This window comes from Zalophus californianus, chromosome 17 (assembly GCF_009762305.2).
Source record: "Zalophus californianus isolate mZalCal1 chromosome 17, mZalCal1.pri.v2, whole genome shotgun sequence".
In the NCBI taxonomy this organism is placed as follows: Eukaryota; Metazoa; Chordata; class Mammalia; order Carnivora; family Otariidae; genus Zalophus; species Zalophus californianus.
The window spans coordinates 47605535-47625400 of NC_045611.1; the positions used below are offsets into that span (position 1 = coordinate 47605535).

The 19866-nt window shown below is 49.4% G+C and overlaps 1 protein-coding gene across 1 annotated transcript; it reads left to right on the forward strand.

The window, feature by feature from the left end:
* The first annotated feature begins 12873 nt into the window (after positions 1-12873).
* Positions 12874-19023, forward strand: LOC113936362 (cytochrome P450 2A13). The gene is made up of 9 exons (XM_035725342.1): positions 12874-13060; positions 13340-13502; positions 14343-14492; positions 14740-14900; positions 16048-16224; positions 16706-16847; positions 17243-17430; positions 18097-18238; positions 18772-19023. Exons 1-9 carry the CDS (start codon positions 12881-12883, stop codon positions 18951-18953), a joined length of 1485 nt encoding a protein of 494 aa, XP_035581235.1. The 5' UTR covers positions 12874-12880; the 3' UTR covers positions 18954-19023.
* The last annotated feature ends 843 nt before the right edge of the window (positions 19024-19866 follow it).

The window sequence follows — 19866 nt, forward strand, 5'->3', positions numbered from 1 at the left end:
TAAATGTGCACATAGGTCATTTTGCACATATTTGGGTAAACCTGTAGGATGAACTATTAGATGAGGAACTGCTGAGTCAAATAATACATATCTTTATAATTTGGGCTGATAGTGTTAAATCGTGCTCAGGGGTTGTATCAATCCACAGCTCCAGTAGCAGTGGATGAGAGTGAGGGTTGCTTTTTAGACTAAATCCACAATCTAAAATGTTTGGACACCTGTCCTGGAGGCTACTAAGAATTCTCAATTTAGGGATGCCAGATTTCTGGTTAATAATAGGCAGGTATCTGGAATAACAAATTGAATAAATGAGGCGTGTGAATGTATTTGTTTTCCAACTTGAATCTCTGATCACAGTAGTTAAGAGAAATTTTTGAAAGTTCATATTAGAAAATTTTTAATTTTAAGGGACTATGGGGTGCTTGGGTGGCTCAGTCGTTAAGCGTCTGCCTTCAGCTCAGGTCATGATCCCAGGGTCCTGGGATTGAGCCCCGCATTGGGCTCCCTGCTCGGTGGGAAGCCTGCTTCTCCCTCTCCCACTCCCCTTGCTTGTGTTCCCTCTCTCACTGTGTGTGTCTCTCTCAAATAAATAAATAAAATCTTTAAAAAAATTTTAAGGGACTATGATTCTGTGTACAGTGATTATAATATTTCAAGTCTTTGGTACTGAGACTGTGGTTCCCAGATCTCATGAATCTTTATGCCGTACCTCGAAGATTGTGTGAGTCAAAGGTTTTCAGCTTCTTCCTAAGAGACGGTGCACATGGATGGTTATAGTCCGAATAGGCACTTGTTATTAGTGTGCTTGTTATGAAACAAGACATGTGGATTTGGGGTTTCCTCGTACCCTCCCATCCCTCCCCCATGGAAAGCATCTGAAACTGGAAACTGAGCTGTTCACACAAATCTGAAAATGTTCGGAACTGGATAACTATGGTGTATTATGAAACACACAGGGCTCTGGAGGTTAAGTTACTTCATACTTGACTTTTCTTTTGCCTGTGTGTAGAATGAAAAAGGGCAAGAAAGAACCAAAAAGATCTGATTCAAGTCTGGGTATGGCTACTTTTTAGCTGTGTAATCATGGCTATGTCATTCAATGGCTCTGAGATTCCATTTCCTCACCAGCAAAATGAAAATAATAGTCATAAGGGCCCCAAAGTCATCAATTTGCCTGTCCCACCATGATATATTTTGCTATCCCAACTAGGTCTCCCCAGCATGGCACTCCTCTCATCTCAGAAATATCCCACCCAAGTTTGGTAAAATTCAACCTTTTCTCCGTGCATGGAAACCATGGTGCCTTGGCACATTAGCCTCGTCACCATATCCTCCCAGCCCTGATGTTTATATTTCCTTCTACCACTATCAAATTGCATGGTTCTTTTTCTCTCAACCAGGACCTTAGCTGATTTGGGTCACTTATGAGTGATGTGACCCAAAACTTTGTATCTGAATTATCTGACTCTTCAATAGCTTGACTTTTTTTTTTTTGCCATTGTTATAATTTTCCACAAACATTCCATAATCAGGCTTTCAGTCTCTGCTAGGGGACACTAGCAAGCAAGGAACTCTATCTTCCTATTGGATAATCTTTGTGGATTTTCTCTGGTCCAAGGAGGAACCCAGCCCAGAGAGACAGTACAAGACTGTGACTAAGAGTCTTGGCTTTGCATCTAGACTGCTTTGGTTCAAATACCCAATTCACCATTTACTTGTTCTGCGAATTTAAGCAAATAATTTCACCTACTTAAGTCTTACTTTTTCTCTTTGAAAATGAACATAAACTAGTGGTGTGCTGCAACAGGCCAGTACCAACTCACGAGAGCCATTGTGCATCTCCTCAAAATCCCACTATTTAGTGACTCTATGTTGAGTTGCTAGCTTGGAATCAGCTAGAAGCCAGAGCTTCCCCCTACCCCGAATGCCAAAAGCCAGCTGTTAGACACTTCCCAGTATACCACTGATACTGTCCCTTCCTCTCGAATTTGTTATAAAGACATGGTGACACCATGCAAGACAAATGGTTATAATGTCTACTGACATGCTCAATAAATGTTAACCCTCATCATTATTATTATGTGGGTAAGACAAAACAGTCACTCAACAATTGTTTATTATTATCTGATTGAATAGGACAGGCCTCTCAGAGCTGCTTAACCTTCCAACTAATGCCATGAATTGAGATGTTCACTACATGGGGAGTCACCTTTCAAAATTCTGGAGTTGGGCATGGCAACAGTTTGGTCTCAGAAGAGCAGGGGCGTAGTTGGCTTGGAGATGATTCAGCTCAGCACCTCTGCTGAAATCTCTTCACACCTACTTTCTCTGTTAGCTCTGCGATTATAGGATTAATTGTTTCTCCCTCTTCCCATCCATCCTCTCCTGCCTATTAATCAGCCAATCACAAGTCCTTCTCTGGGATGAGCCCCAGGCTTACAGAACCAAGCCAAATATAGCCATCTACTTCATTATAAGCAGTGGTGGGAAGGATTTTTGATGGGTGTTGGGAAGAAATACCAACCTCTTCAGATAGAGATCTGCTGTAGTTCTAAGGGATCTTCTGATGTAGTCTCTAGATATGAGTGATGCTAAGATTTAGAGAATTAGCGATTCTCAGGTTCTTATGCTATGGCTCTGGTTCTGTGTATCAAGGTGTGGCTCATTAGGGAGAACGAGGAAGAGAAAAGTTGTTTGCTTCTAGGTGTCTTTGTGATCATACCTGTTCATGTTAGAACAGACTCCAGTTTGAGTTGAATTATCCCTCAAATCCCTGGGAGAGGTGTAGGACAGGGATAAACAGAAGCCTCTCCAATAGCCCTGGGTCAGGACTCTTCTGTTGCAAGTGTCTGCAATTCAGACAAACTTTAGCAAAAATGGTAATTGTTAACTGACCCTGAGTTTGGATTCAGGTGCTCAGATGAGTCTTCTGGACCCTGTCCATAACTGCATCTTTTGGATCTACTGGTCTATGTATGACTTTGTTCTCTTTTAGGGCTTCCCCAAGTGGTTGTATGATGGTCTTTTACAGTCTTAGGCCTACCTTGTCTTTGGCAGATTATATTCCTTCCCTACTGGGCCTTACCCTATGGGCAGATTGTATTTCTTGCCCTTCTACTTCAGGTTTGCCCATTTAACTTGCTTTGTGGAATAAATTGTGAGTGAAAATGAGCTGGTAAGCATAAACTTTAAGGATCGTCTCATTGCGTTGCTACTTTTCTTCCCTCACGTGGTACTGGCCTGTCCCAGGTAGATGCTCCCTCTTTAGCATTGGTCCAGCAACAAGAGGGCAAGAAGTAAATCCATAGCTAATTAGCAACAAGCATGACTTTGTGTGAGTACTGTATCCTTGTTGAATCATCCCTTAGTGCTGTGTAACTTAGTCTAAGCTGACTGATATATTGTATTTATGGTTCTAGTTTTTAGAGAATGGGCAACTCTTTCCCCCAGGAGCTCAAGCAAAAGTTTCAGGAAGAAATCCCAGTGGTCATGTGGCCATCTCTTATGAAATCATGGTGGTTGGCAGGGAGTGGTGTACTGTGATTGGTCATGCCATCATCATGATCCCACCCTTACCTTCTCCATCCCAAACCACACATGGACTTGAGCAAGTTTCCATGGAATGGGGGAGGCACTGTTCTCAAAAGAAGGGATACTGATAAGGGATAAAGCGTGTCTAGTGCAGATCTGTTCTTCAGTGGAGAGCTGGTGTCTGGGTTAGAATGAGATAAGTTTGCCTAGGGATCAAGGAACCTGGTAGGACATTCTAACCTCTCCTATTCCGAAGCTCATTCTTCTTTCTTTTTAAAAAAGATTTTATTTATTTGTCAGAGAGAGAGCACACAAGCAGGGGGAGGGGCAGGCAGAGGGAGAAGCAGGCTCCCCGCTAAGCAAGGAGCCTGACATGGGGCTCAATCCCAGGACCCCAGGATCATGACCTGAGATGAAAGCACATGCTTAACCGACTGAGCCATCCAGATGCCCCGAAGCTCATTTTTCTTAGAACCCCTCTCATAGATTGGGTTGTGTCTGGTGTTTAAGTCTGATGTCACAAAAAGACTCTAAGACCCCCAGTGGGAATCTCCCTTTGAGGGCAGAAGGAACCTGTAGTAGGTCACATTGCATACATGTTGATGGAAAAGGAACTGGTCCAGGCAGAGTGCAAGATAGAAGCTGGAAGAGCCTTCAACTTCCCTCATCATGACTTGGGAACCCCATCTGAACACGTGACATGTAGCAGAAGAGCCATAATCCTAGAAGCTCATTTTTGGGATTTTATATATATATTGCCTCTCGAGAGAGGCAGCATAACACTGTGGTTAAGTGCACACCTCTGAGATCAAGCTGTCTGGGCTCAAATCCCAGGTCTGTCTCTTGCTCTCTGCCCTCTCTCGGGCAAATGACTCAGCTTAGCTGGGATGTAGTTTAATTATCTGTAAGATGGATGTAATAATTGTATCTGCTTCAAAGGACTGTTGAGAAGATTAAGTGAGTCACTAAATGTGAAGCCCTTCAAATAGAACCTAAAGACGATTAGAACCCTGTGACCGTTACTTATGATTATATCAACCCCGCTAAGCCCCCACCAGTTTCTCTTGGGCTGGTGGCCCAATCATTTCTCCTTCTTTCATTTGGAAACAGACACACCTTCTGCTCAGGTTTGTTAACTTACTCTGTTGGAACAAGTAACACACTCCCTTGGTTCCAAATTCAAAAGCTATAAATCGACATAAAGTGAAATTGTCTTGCTCCAACCTATCTTCCTACTTTTAATGCTCCTCAGCTAAAGGAAACCACTTCAACATTTATTTATTTATTTTAAGTAGGCTCCGTGCCCAACTCCCCACCGGAGATCAGGAGTTGCATACTTCATGACTGAGCCAGCCAGGTGCCCCCCAAGGAAGCTACTTTAAACAAACTATCCTTCTTCTAAATTACATGCAGTAATGGGCATGGATATTGAACGGATGGGTTTGAAGAATTTCTACATTTGTATACACCATGTACATACTACTCAGAATGTTTCTGATACTTTGGAAGACTCTTCTGTGTCCCATCTAGTCATTTTCACCCCCCAAGCGACTGTCTTGACCTTCACAAATTTGTTTTGCCCATTTTTTAAATTCACATAAATGGAATCACAGAGTGAGTATGTTTTCTTTTGTGTTTGGCTTTTTGTACATTTGTGATAATCACTCACATTGTTGCAGATACCCGTGGCTTCTTTTTTAAATTGCTATGAAGAATCTCATTGTATGAATAGACTATTATTTACTCACCTACTCTAACTTGATGGGCATTTGGGTTGTTTCCAATGTTTGGCTATTTTGACCAACTCTGCTGTGAACATTCTAGAACTTACCTTTTGTGGGACATGTGCACTCATCCCTCCTGGATATATACCAAGGCTTTGCTTCCTCATTTGTTAAGCATATGTTTAGTTTTAGTAAACTGCCAGTTTCCTAAAGGGATTGTATGACTATACATCCCCAACAGCAAAGTATGAAACTTCCTTTTTTTTTTTTTAAAGATTTTATTTATTTATTTGAGAGAGAGAGAGAGATAGTGAGAGAGAGAGAGAAAGAGCATGAGCAGGGAGGAGAGGGAGGAGTGGGGAGAGCAGGGGGAAGAGGGAGAAGCAGGCTCCCTGCTGAGCAAGGAGCTGAACACAGGGCTCCATCCCAGGACCTGGAATCATGACCTGAGCCGAAGGTAGACGCTTAACCGAATGAGCCACCCAGGCGCCCCCACCCTCCCTTTTTCTTTAAGATTTTATTCTCAGTCGATAGCTGTTATTTTCAGGATGCTTGACCCAGTAGGAGCTACTCAACCATTACCAGACTCAGAAACTCCCCAGAACACTTCTAGAGTATGACCCTCCACCCTCTTATGAAAACCCTTCCTTTTTGGAGTCTTTCTCCTTCATCCCTGTCTTCTGTCAAACTTTTTCCCTCTCTCTCCTCCAATACCTGTCCTGCTCCAGCAAGGAGGCACACAAGTGGCCATGGGCATGAGCTGTCCTAACAACCAGAGAGAAAGAACCTTGACTTTCTTCTGCTCCCTGGCCTTCCCCTCCCTCAGCTCACCCTGATCCTTGCTGCCATCTGAAACCTGAACACAAACACTTTGCTCTCTACCCAAACCCCTCGTTCTGCTCACTCTCACTTCACTGCGGTGACAATGCTTGACCGGGTCTTTGGTTAATGTTCTAAAGAGCACAAACTCAACAGAAGGTCAAATATTGCTCCTATCGAGAGAACTGTTTTATTTATATTTCTTTTATCACATTCGAAATCTGCTGCTTTAGGCTCACAGGGAAGTTTTTCAAGAACCACAGGATTATCAGGAACAGTCTTCTGATATTTCATAAAGAGAAAAGGTGGTAGGGCTTGGCAGTCCAGCATGGTTGTTAAGAACATGAAATCAAGAGTCAACACAAGGCCATACGCAGGTTCTACCCTGATCAGCCGTGGTGCCCAAAACAACTCACTTCCACCTCTTTGGGCCTTCCTTAACTCATCTGCAACTGGGGATGGTAAACCCAACCTCACGGGCTTGCTGTGAAGACTTAAGTAAGATCACGCCCATAAAAAGCTTCACACAGTAAGAGAATAAGCTTACTGAATGCTACCATTATCAGCAGTACTAGCATTTAAATTTACACCAAGAAGGCTAAGATACTCACTTGGGAATGTTTTGAAACTAGTTAGAGGTGGTTGGTTTCTCAACTCTGTGAATGTACGAAATGCCACTGAACTGTTTGCATTAAAAAGGGTAATTTTTTAATAAGTATTTCTTGATTTATTTTTTAAAATTTATGTATTTATTTATTTAAGCTCTACACCCAACGTGGGGCTTGAACTCATAACCCCAAGATCAAGGGTTGCATGCTCTTCCGACTGAGCCAGCCAGGTGCCCCTTCACTTCAATTAAAAACAAAAACGTGCTCATTTGGGAGAGGGTCATAGATTTCAGCCACACTTGTGGGCATGAGCCAGGTGTTTTGGAGAGTTTTGGGTCAGGCTAGGAGGTAGAGGACAGCAAGTTGATTGATGAGGTAGCAGAGGGAGAAGGGGTGTAGCAGTCACATGTGTCTGCTGTGTCCCACCATCTCACGTGTGCACACCTGGCCTGTGAGGCTCTCCTCTCCTCCCCCACCTGTGAACTCATCCGGCAAGACCCGGTTCAAACGACACCGTCTCTAGGAAGCCCTCCCAATCCTCAGCCCCAAGTGCTAAATTATTACACATAATTATTAATGAATGCTAATGGAATCATGAGGACTTTAGTTTATCCGGGTCTGCTCTCCCACTAGCCTAAGAAAACCCTAGAAGCGGGGATTGTGCTCGGTTCCCAACATGTCCAAGGTGGAACTCATTAGCTCCTTCCTCAAACCTGTCCTGATCTGTGTCCCCAAACCAATAAGCGACACTACCATCTACCCCCACACTGGGCTCCTCCCTCACCTTACCCCACACAGCCACACATAACCAAGTACGAACTGGTTCTTCCCTCTGTATCTTTCTCCAACCCATGGCTCCTCCCCATGCTCATGGCCCTGTCCTCTGTCCCCTGCAGCCTATAGAAGCCACTTCCGTGTCTCCGGAACTCTAGTCTCATCTTCTCCAAAAATAGGAACCATCTGTCTGAAACACAAATTTGGCCATTTTGTTCCCCTGCCTAAGACCCTTCTGGGGCTCCCCATCACCTTAGGACAGAGTCCACACTCCCCACCCAGTCACATAAGTCCAGCAGGTCTGACTCCTGTGATGGCTTCAGCCTCATCAATGCGCACGGCCCAGATCCTTCCACCCTAACAGTACCTGACCATGCTCCACTGCCTTGGCTCTCAGATTCCTCTGCCCAGAATTCTCCCGCCCTACAGTCCCTATCCTGCCTCGGAAAATCCCTACTTAGCCCTCTCGTGGCTCAGCCTGAACTTACAAGGTTGAAGCAGGTGCTATTTCTGGGCCCCTACACACACCGGTGCGCCCCCCCGCACCCCTCCGCCTGTGCCTTCTCACACCAGCCCTGTGCATTCCGGGCGTCACTGACTTGGGCCGCTCCGTCTCCCCTGTGGAGTGAGAGCCTCATGAGGGCAGGGCCCAGGGTCACCGCTGTGTCCTCAGCATCCCTCAGCATGGGCGGGGACGGAGTGGCGGGGTGACTGAGCACTGGGTGGATGACTGTCTTAAATGTGCTGAGTGGCTTAGGAGGCTGGGGGACGCTGTGGGAGAGAATTTTCTGAGTGGATGTTTGCGCTGATCCAATAGGAGTTGACCCACCTCTGAATGCTCTCAGGACCTGCTCCCATGCAGGCTTTTTCTGCCTGGTGTGACCCTTGAAAACCGAGGGTCGCAATATCCTGAAAAATAAAGGAAATACCTGTGTTTTTAAGAAAGGACGTGGAGCAGCTGGGCCAGGGTTGTGTTTGAATACAAACAGACACAAGCAGATCTCAGCCACGTGTACACAGCGTGGCCCACATGTCAGAATGCACACACAAAGTGTCCGTCCACACACCCATACATAGTCACCAGTGGTACCCGCTGCACACATACACGTGTGAAAGTACAGACGGACGTCAGGGTGGACACACAGACACACATGCACACATCCTCCAACAGGCATACTCCAAAGCATGACTCAGTTGCCCACAGACAGACACAGAGACTGGTGTGCATTCGGGCACACTGGCCTGCACATACACACCCTGTCATGTGTTCACACAGATGTACATGTCTGGACCCAACAGATATGGATACCCACTCATGCACACACACACTCCACAGACAGGTGTGTTCATAAATACATATATCGACATGGACACGCTGATACATACATGCGCTCAGATGTGCAAAGATCTCACACACGTGCCCAGAATGACACACATATACCCCTTATATATCTGATGTATAAATAAGAAGATACACAACAGAGGCCTCTAGGAGAACCCACTGCACACACTGGCATGAACAGAAAGATCCGGAAGCATGCAAGAGTGTTGAAGGGCAGGCTGACTTGCAGGGAGGATAAAGAACAAGACAGACACAAAGGGAGACAGATGATGGGCAAGCTGCTGTGTGGGGGCCATGCCTCCCCACCCCCAAACAACCCCTGACCCCCCTCCTCACACAATGCCTCCTCCATCATCAATGCTGCCTCCAAGGTTAATGTTCCATTCGCAGCTGCAGGGGGAAGGCGCAGCTGTGTCAAAGAAGGAGGGACAGGCAGGTTCCCGCAAGGCTTTCTCTCCCTTCCTCCTTTACCAAAGAAAAAGGATTCGGAACTTTAGACCAGAGCATATAAAATCTGGAAAGGGGTTTAGAGAATCCCTTACTTCATCCTGAGGATCAAATAGGAACAGCTACTATTTGTTGGCACTTCAAACCCATGAATCAATGACTCCTCCCATAATAAGCTAAGAGGTACATCCTGTCATTGGCCGCAGGAGGCTCAGAGAGGTGAGGTGACCTGCTCAAAGCCCCACAACAAAGAAGCGATAAGGTATTCCAGTCCATGTCTTAACTGTGCTCTCGACTGCTCTACCATTGTCCAGAAAGGGGAACTGAGTCCCAGGGAAGGAAAGAGATTTTCCTGGGCGCTCCCCTAACTCATCCTGGAAGCTGATGGCCAGGCCCTTGCACGCTGGCCTCCCACACTCCTGCCTCTGAGGGAGAAGTCATATGATGACAGATGCTAGCCTCCCTCCATGTTGCCAGGTTACCAACAAGGCCAAGCGCACTTGACGTCTCTGCTGCTAAGTACTTCCGTCGGCCATATGCCCTACTCCTCCTCAGCTCATGGCAGCCTGTCTGAACGCTCAGTGCCCTGGCTGGTGCCAACCTCACTGACAAACAAACACTTGAAATTCTACCTCCCTCCTTGCCCAGGAACAGCAAGGGGAAGGCGGGGTTGGGGTGGGGTGCAGGCTCGTAGCCAGCCCAGGTGGAGGCTGCTGTTTGGGATTAAGGGGACTGATACCTGCCAAACCTGTGCTAATCCTTCCCTCCTGTGCTCCCTTTAAAACCAACAAACAACTTTTCTCTCTGTTTTGTTCTCTGCTCTTTGTTCCCTCCCCACAGGATTCCAGCTTAGAGGTCTAGAGCACTTTGAGCAACACGGCAGTCCTGAGAGTGCCAACCCACCCACCTGCACTCGTCCAAAGTTGGAGCTGGCCTCTGAGTGGGCAGAGGGAGGTTTCTAACCGTCAGATGCTGGGCCCCCCCATGGGGGCCCCTGTCAGGCCCACGGAAGACCAATCCAGCACCCGCATGGTGCTCATGTCACAGACGGCTGGGACCACCAAAGAGCTACATGGTGCCACCCTGATGACCCCCAGAAGCCAGCCCCGGTGGCCACCGGGGCCTACTCTCAGACCCTCCTGGCGCCAGAGGTGGCTCTGTGAGTGCTCTCCTGGCATCAAGTTCAGGGTCAACTTGCTTTCAATTCCCGTGTCTAGTGAGGACGAGATGATGCCAACAGCAGGTTACTGGCGAATCTCTGTGTCCAGCGCCGATGCCAATCCCACATCACCCCTTGCTAAACTTGGTCTCCTCTTGGCCCTCAGGGTGGGCTAGGCCAGTCAGTGGAGGAAGGAGAGGACAGGCTTCGAATCCCAGCTCCCTTACCTGCTATCTGGGTGTGACCTCGAGCAAGTGGCAGGAGGGGAGGCCTGCTCTTCTGAACAGCAAAGGAGGATGCTATGGATGGGCGCCCCTGCTAGAAGGATTCCACGAGGCCCCATGTCCACACCCTGGCTCTGCACAATGAGTGCTCGCCAAAGGCTAGCGTCCTACAGTTAAGGAAGAAGGTCGCCCGCCGAGGGAAGGACAGCAGGGCCGCCATCTTCCCTCACTCCCACTCCGGCCTCCGGGGCCTGGCTCTCTCCCCACTCAGTTTTCCCAAACCTCTCCTGCCATCGAGAGGGGAGATCCCAGGGAGTGGATCTGAGGGTCTTGGGGTGAGGGAGGACCCCTGGCTGTGATGGGGGGTTCCCAGAAGTATACGGGAGTCCAGCAGGATCAAAGAGTCGGTACCTCCCCCAGGCTTTGACCGACCTTTGCTTCGGACACAGCACCTCCTCTGGTGCCCAGAATCCCCACTGGGACCTCAGAGCAAGGTCAGGATCAGTGTCACTGCCTGTCTGCGGTTGGGAAAGGGGTAGAAGTCCAGAGCCACGTTTAAGTGGAACTTTTCTTAGGAAGGAAGAGTAACTAGTGGTCTCTGGGGCAGAGGGCCTGGGTAGGATTTGGAAATAGTAATGACATCCACCCATATGGCGCCAAAGAGTCCCAAGTGTCTCAAGGGGCATAATTTACAGAAAGCCTCACCGGTCCTACCCAGATCCCTGGGGGAGCTCACTAGGTTCATCATTTCCATTGTTGCTGTTAGTAGTCATGCTACTAATGTTCCCATTTGGTGTGTGAGAATCCTGAGGACAGACAACAGAGGGTGGGCAGGGGCTCCTGTGTCTCCTGGTCTGCATGCGTACTCCCCCTTCCTGGGGCTGGGTTTCCCCACCAGTGGGAAGGGGGCACTTGAGAAGAGGAGCTGGGGTGGGAGGGTGTGGGAGGTCCCTCTGGGGTGATTCTGGGTTTGGCAGGGCTGCTGGCAGCACACGGAGGGAGCGATGGCGGGAGAGGTTTGGGAAAACTCCTGGGTGGGGAGAGAGCCAGGGAGACCCGTTCTATTTTTAAAGTAGGCTCCACACCCAGCCTGGAGCCCTACGCTGGGTTTGAATTCATGACCATGAGATCAAGACCTGTGCCGAGATCAAGAGTCCAATGCTTAACTGACTGAGCCACCCAACAACCTGCTCCCCTCCTGAGACCATTAAACATGCATTCCTCCTCATCAAAAACCCCAAATCCACAAGGACAGCCACACATGCTGTCCCATTTCAACTCATTCTTTCCTTCCTTCTTCTTTTTCTTTCTTCTTTCTTTTCTTTCTTTCTTTCCTTCTTTCTTTCTTTCTTTCTTTCTTTCTTTCTTTCTTTCTTTCTTTCTTTCTTTCTTTCTTTCTTTCTTTCTTTCTTTCTTTCTTTCTTTCTTTCTTTCTTTCTTTCTTTCTTTCTTTCTTCTTTCTTTTCGTTCGTTCTTTCTTTCTTTCTTTCGTTCTTTCTTTCTTTCTTTCTTTCGTTCTTTCTTTCTTGTTCTTCTTTCCGTCCTGTCTGCGTCTCTTTCTTTCTCTTTTTAGAAAAAGAGTGAGGTAGCACTGGCAGGGGGCAGGGGAGTCGGGGGGACAGAGGGCAGAGGGAGGGCAGGGGCAGAAGGAGAGGGGGCTGCAGAGGGAGAAGAGGGAGAGATAGAATCTTAAGAAGGCTCCCTGCCCAGCCCAGAACAGAGCCTGATGCTGGGCTCATCTCACAACACTGAGATCATGAACTGAGCCAAAATCAAGAGTCAGAAGCTGAACTGACTGAGCCATCTGGGCACTCTCCATTCCAACACCCTTAAACCCAGATCCCTGGATTCTTTTCTCTGGAGACGTAAAAATCCACAATGTTAGGGTCCCGTCTCACTCTGAGACGGAAAATCCAAAACTTAGGGGGCTCCACATACAAGTATTCTAAATTCTTCAGTTCTGGAATTTGTCTACTGCTTCAATCAATCCTACAGCCCTGGGGTGGTCCCTCCTGAGGGGCAACACACTCTGTCTTGGGGCCTGCTCCTTGTTAATCCTCCTGGGGTCCCCTCCTCCTGCCTCATTGGCTGTGTGCCAAGCTCAGCAGTGAGCCCAGGGTGTGGGGGGGTGTACCTGGAAAGTGAAATGGTACAATTATATAATCAGCACCTAACTCCGCCTTTCTCTCCCAGTTGGTATAAAGTCAAACCAGCCCAGCCGGCACCATCTGACCGTCTCTCCCAGTGCCACCATGCTGGCCTCAGGGCTGCTTCTGGTGGCGTTGCTGGCCTGCCTGACCATAATGGTCTTGATGTCTGTCTGGAGGCAGAAGAAACTCTGGGGGAAGCTTCCTCCGGGACCCACTCCATTGCCCTTCATCGGAAACTACCTGCAGCTGAATACACAACAGATGTACAACTCTCTCATGAAGGTGTCAGGACATGGGATGGGTGGAATGGGGGTGGGGCTGGAAGTCTGCCTAATGAGCTGGGACTTGGTGGCAGGGGATGAGCAAGGTTGGACCAGAGTCTCAAGAAAGTGGAAATTTGCAGGTTGGCCAGCAGGGTCCTAGACAAGAAAGAGCCGATTTGGGGATGTCCAGCCCCTTGAGTGTCAGAACCTGGAGGAGATGCACGCAGTAGGTGAGGGCTGGGCACAGGGCCAGTTCCCAGTGCGGGCCGCAGCCTCTAAGCACTCCCACCTCCATCAGATCAGCGAGCGATATGGCCCGGTCTTCACGGTCCACCTGGGGCCCCGGCGCATCGTGGTGCTGTGTGGACACGAGGCGGTGAAGGAGGCTCTGGTGGACCAGGCTGAGGAGTTCAGCGGGCGAGGCGAGCAGGCCACCTTCGACTATCTCTTCAAAGGCTATGGTGAGGCGCTCCAGGTGGGAGCGTGTGGTCAGGCACACTTGGCCTCAGTTTCCCCACGGTTCTTCTCCTGACTCACTCACCCAGAGCTGTGGCCGAGTTCTACCCCTGCTTCCCTCTGTGCTTATCCCTGGTTATCGTGGCCTCTCCTTGCTCTTCTCTAGCTTGACTCAGGGTGTCTGAGTCTCTATTCCCTCTGCTTCTCGGCCCACCTCTCTGTTCTCTCTCACGGATGCCTCTCCTTTCCCTGGGCCTGGGAGCAGTTCTTTGGCATTTCTGCCTTGGAGCCCCGGTCTTCAATCCCCGCGTCCTGCCCCTTACTCCTTCTCAGTTTCTGAGCTTCCTGGAGCTTCTGCCTCCCTCTGTCTGTCTTTTCCTCCTCTGTGTGAGAATCTCACCTTATTTCTGCTTCACATCCCATGCCTTCAGCTCTGGAAACATCTTCTCCTCTCTCCAGACCCTCTCTGTTGTCTTTCCGTATTTTCCTCTTTCTCCAGCTCAGCATTAGGATCCTCCGTGATTTTTATTGCCTCTTCCCAGTTCTCCAAGGAGGTCAGGCTCCTCCTCCCTCCCTCTCTCCCTCTGCTTATGTGTCTCCTCATGTAGCTTGGTTTCTCTGGGCATCTGACTTGCCTGTCTCCCTCTGATTCTTTTCTTCCAAGCCGGTCTCTATCTCTTTCAGTATTTCTCTGAACCTGAGTTGTATTTCTCCGACCCTGAGTTGTATTTCTCCCCGTCTCCCTCACCCCCCAACCCATCCTCCCACTCCGGGATCCGCTCACCACTACCCACCTCTGTCCCCGCCCCTCCCCGCCTCACCACACCCCCACGCTCCCTCCCCAGGCGTGGCATTCAGCAACGGGGAGCGAGCCAAGCAGCTCCGGCGCTTCTCCATCACCACACTGCGGGACTTTGGAGTGGGCAAGCGAGGCATTGAGGAGCGCATCCAGGAGGAGGCCGGCTTCCTCATCGAGGCCCTCCGGGGCACACGCGGTGAGCGGCGGGGGAGGGCGTCGGGAGTGAGCAAGAAGGAAGGGTACACCCACACGGACGCACCCTTTCTCCACTGGGAAGGGGACTGGCTTGGGGGAAGGCATCAGGGCTCCAGGCTCTGGGGTCTTGTGCTGGAAGTTTGGCTCCTCACTCCAGTGCCCTCCTCCAATACTCAGGCTGGCATCAGATCGCCCAGTTGACGCTCCCCCAAATCCCTGTCTCCTCCCCAACTCATCCCATTCCCCAGGTGCCTTCATCGATCCCACCTTCTTCCTGAGCCGAACAGTGTCCAACGTCATCAGCTCCATTGTCTTTGGGGACCGCTTTGACTATGAGGACGAAGAGTTCCTCTCACTGCTGCGTATGATGCTGGGAAGCTTCCAGTTCACAGCTACCTCTATGGGGCAGGTAACCTGTCCCAGTCTGGCTCTACAACACCCCTACCACAACCCACCAATTGCTTTCCCCCATGGAAACGGGTGCCCCAAACTGCCATCCTCCTCCAGACCAGGTTCCATCAAAGCCACTCTTGTGACAATGCAATGGTTACACCAGAACACCCACTTTCCAAGGACACCTGGATATCTCAACAGATGCTGCCCCCAACCAAAAAAACCAAAAACCAAACCAAACAAACAATGAACAGAGCCTGCAGGCAAGGTACATGTTACTGGCCCAGCCATGCCGCCTGGGGATGTGTTCCCATCCCAACTTACCTACTGGTCCCTATTACGATAGTCCATCTCTTAATACCTTAACACCTGAACAAGTGACCACCTCAGCCCACCTCCTGAATACCTGAACACCTGGCGCTATAAAACCCAGCCTGCCAAGTCATTTGGTAATTGCACAGGTGTCCCAAACCACCTAGAGAAGTGCCCCTATAGAACCCGCCGAAACACCTGAACATCTGGACAGGTGACCCAACCAAGAAGACCCCTACACATGTAAACACCTGGCTAGACGTTTCCCCAAACGCCCAAATCGTGTCCCCCAACCCAGCTGACTCACTTACAGAAGTGCCCCCCATCAGCCCCTGTGAACATCTGAAACACATGAACAGGTATCTCCCCCTCCTCAACACTTGCATACCTGTCCCACTTTCACACCTCAACCCCACCTCCTACAGAAGCCACCATTCTATATCCCTGAAATATCTGGGTACTTGTCTCCAACTGAGCCTACTCCACACCTAGAGATCTAAACAGGTGATCCACCATATCGGTCAGAAAAAATAGGTCAACACCTGAACATGAGTCTCCCAATTCAACCACATCTGAATATCTGAACCCCCAGATGTGTTCTCCAATCCAGCCTCACCCCAATACCTGAAACCTGGATATGTGTCCCAACCCATCTCACCGACATTCTGGGAAAGAGGCCCTCACACTCACGTGAAACTTAGCTATCTCCTCCCATCATGCTCCGTATAAATCCTAAACACCTGCACAGGTGCCTTTAACCCACTGCCTTCCTTGCCCTGAGAAAGGTCCTGCTCCCAGCAGGACCTGCCAGTGAACAACTATCCTTCCCTTTCTTGTCTCCCCATCCTCAGCTCTATGAGATGTTTTCCTCAGTGATGAAGCACCTGCCAGGGCCACAGCAACAGGCATTTAAGGAGCTGCAGGGTCTGGAGGAATTCATAGCCAAGAAGGTGGACCAGAACCAGCGCACCCTGGACCCCAACTCCCCAAGGGACTTCATCGACTCCTTCCTCATCCGCATGCAGGAGGTACAGCCCAGCAGCCAGGGCGGACAACAGCAAAGCCACGCTGAGGGAAACCAGGCTGGGATGGGGCGAGCAGAGGCCCCTTCAAATCATCGCCCTCATAACATCCTCACAATCTCAACAATAATAACCGTGGCTGCTCCATCCACCAGCACTTGTCCATGGGCAGGACCTGTGTGCAAACCATCAAGCAACACTTCCATAACATGCACTCGCTCTCTGTATCCCTCTCCTCAATATTCCTACCTAAAAGAGTGAACAGCAGGGCTGATGAGTAAAGGACAGGTAGGCAGCCAGGTAAAGAGTGTGGGAGGGGCATTTTCGGCAGAAGCAGCAGCCTGAACAAAACCCTGGCAGAAGTAGGGTCTCTCTTCCCACCTCTGGTCTGGACCTAAGAGAGGTGGGTCCAAATGGAAAGACCCCAGAAGGGCTCTGAGAGCCCTGAGGGGGAGTGGGCCTGGCCTGAAGGCCTCTCTCCCTTCAGGAGCAGAACAACCCCAACACGGAGTTCCACATGAAGAACCTGGTGATGACCACACTGAATCTCTTCTTTGCGGGCACTGAGACTGTCAGCACAACCCTGCGGTACGGCTTCCTGCTGCTCATGAAGCACCCAGAGGTGGAGGGTAAGACTGTGAGGGCGGGGCAGTGAAGTGGTGGCCACAGACCCTTACACCTCCTCTGAGCACACTGCAATGTGCCCACATTTCCCAGATGTCTGGAACCTCAGACATACCCTGTTATCCAGATGCTAGCTGATATTCTGCTGATAAGCACCAGCTGAGTTGCACTGGCTGTTAAAATCCTGAAATATCTGAACCGATGGGTAAATAGCTCCTGTGCTGAGTCAAACAGCTCCCGTGTTGAGAGCAGGTGAATAGGACGCTGCACCAATCATGCTTGTGGTCAAGGTCTGTTTTGAATCATCTACGTCCATTTCACACATGGATGTACACATTTGGACTATCATCTCCACCCTGAGACTGCTAGGTACCTAAACACTTTCCCCCTCCTCCCACAGCCAAGGTCCATGAGGAGATTGACCGGGTGGTTGGCACGAACCGTCAGCCCAAGTTTGAGGACAAGGCCAAGATGCCCTACACAGAGGCGGTGATCCACGAGATCCAAAGATTTGGGGACATGATCCCCATGGGCCTGGCCCGCAGAGTCACCAAGGACACCAAGTTTCGAGAGTTCCTCCTCCCCAAGGTAACTTTCCTGCCCCACGTAAGGGGACCTCCAACCTGCTCCCTGTGACCCAGCACCCCATTCCCCTTAGAAGCTTCCCAGCCCCTGTCCCACCGCCTCAGTCAAACACTTCCCCAACCACCATGACCCTTCAACCTTCCCACTCAGAGATTCTTGAATCCAGTATCTCCCCAGAGCTCGTGCTGCAAGCATTGTGCACCCCATGTCCCCAAACGTCCTCTCTCAAAAGACATGAACTTCATTTCTAGACCTCCTCCCTCAAGGACACGAGTCTCACGTCTCCCAAACATCCCGCCTAGGAGACATAAACCCAGTGTTTTTCAAAGTTCCTGTCTCTGGAAGCATCAACCCCCATGTCCTCTCAACGTCCTGCCTTGGGAGACTTGAACTGCACATCCCGCACACCTTCTGTCCTAAGAGACACAGAACCTGTGTTCTTCAAACTTCCCTGCTCGGGAGACGTAATCCCCACGTCTGCATAGCTTCCTGTCTCGGAGACATGAATCTCCTGTCTCCCAAAGCTCCTCCCTAAGAGGACCCACACTCCTCCCACGCCTCCATTTCTCATCAGCTAGGGCATCCCAATTGTCCCTCCAAGCTCCATGCATTTTCAGCATACTCTCCCCCCACTCCACCTTATCAAATACCCCTTCTCCTCCTCGCCAGGGCACTGACGTGTTCCCTATGCTGGGCTCCGTGCTGAGAGACCCCAAGTTCTTCTCCAACCCCCGAGACTTCTACCCCCAGCACTTCCTGGATGAGCACGGGCAGTTTAAGAAGAGTGATGCTTTTGTGCCCTTCTCCATTGGTAAGAGACCACTGTCTGCTGCCAAGCCACCGCTCCCACCCACAGGGGCTCCTTCATCCCAGCTCTCTTCTCTAAGGTGTAGCGTGGTGTCTTTCTCCAGCTTGGAAGTCCCTCTCATGATCTACCTTGGAACCCCTCAGCTGCCAACCCCCATAACGACTTGAGCTGAAGCAGAAGGATAAGGATGACCACAGCTGTTTCAGAGATGGGGAAAATCAAAGCCCTTAGTGAGTCAGATATTTGTCCAGAGTCATTTAAATTCTTTAGAGTCCTCGGTTGGAGGTGAGGGCCCAGCAGCCATATCTGAGTGTGTACTTGGATGGACGGGGCATCGAAATTTCCCATTGCTACAGCTAGCCCATCCCCATCCCATGCACAAGGGAAACTGATGCTCAGAGAGGATTAGAGACGCCTCTGGAAGCCTCTCAGGCCACGCTATTCCAGCCCCTCCTCCCTGGGACAAAGCGTCTGGGGGTGGGTAGAGGGGCAAGGGAGCAGGCCTCACCTCCAGCCTTCCGGTTCTGTGTCTTCAGGAAAGCGGTACTGTTTTGGAGAAGGCCTGGCTAGAATGGAGCTTTTTCTCTTCCTCACCACCATCTTGCAGAACTTCCGCTTCAAGTCCCTGCAGCTGCCCCAAGACATCGACGTGTCCCCCAAGCTCGTGGGCTTTGCCACCATCCCACGGAATTACACCATGAGCTTCCAGACCCGCTGAACAAGGGCTGTGGGAGCGCAGGGCTAAGGGGAAGAACAAGGTGGAGGGAGGAATCAGGGGTGGGGCTACTGAATGGGGTGTGTTTAAGGGAAGGGTGGGGCTAGTAGGGGCGAGGTGACTTAGGGGGAAGGAAAGGACAAGGTGAATAGAGGAGGAAAGGAATGGCCTTTTGTCTGTTGACCTTGCTGGAGATAGATCCTTAAGAGGTGGGGTAAGAGGAAGAACCTTGCACTCTACTGTTAACAACCATAACAACGCTTATTATGTATTGTATCAAATTATGCGTCAGTTCTGTGCTAAAAGCGTCAAACACTTACCTCACTTAATGCTCAGAAACCTATGTGCCAGGGAATGGTGTTCATACCCATTTTACAGGTGACAAAGCTTAAGTGATTCCCAAAGAATCTACAGCAAGAACAAAAAAAATCCTCTTTATTATTAATGAGTTTAGTAAGGTCACTAAACATACAGAAGTCTTTTTGTATTGTTGTTTTTCTATATTTTAGGAAACCAAAATTAAAAACACAATAACACTTTAGTCACTGAAAAAAACAAAATACTTAAGTATAAATCTGACAACACATGTACCGAGCCTGTATGGTAAAAATTACAAAATACTGATGAAAGAAATAAAATATATATATATATATATATTTTAAAGATTTTATTTATTTATTTGACAGAGAGAGACACAGCGAGAGAGGGAACACAAGCAGGGGAAGTGGGAGAGGGAGAAGCAGGTTTCCCGCTGAGCAGGGAGCCCGATGTGGGACTTGATCCCAGGACGTTGGGATCAGGACCTGAGCCGAAGGTAGATGCTTAACTGACTGAGCCACCCAGGCGCCCCCGAAATAAAATATTTTTTAAATAAATAGATAGACATACTATGTTCATAGATTGGAAGATCAGTACA

Coding starts and splice junctions, on each gene's coding strand:
- LOC113936362 (XM_035725342.1), top strand. CDS start 12,881: ATGCTGGCCTCAGGGCTGCTTCTGGTGGCGTTGCTGGCCTGCCTGACC. Junction 14,493..14,739: donor GGCCCTCCGGGGCACACGCG/GTGAGCGGCGGG, acceptor CCCATTCCCCAG/GTGCCTTCATCGATCCCACC. Junction 14,901..16,047: donor CAGCTACCTCTATGGGGCAG/GTAACCTGTCCC, acceptor CCCCATCCTCAG/CTCTATGAGATGTTTTCCTC.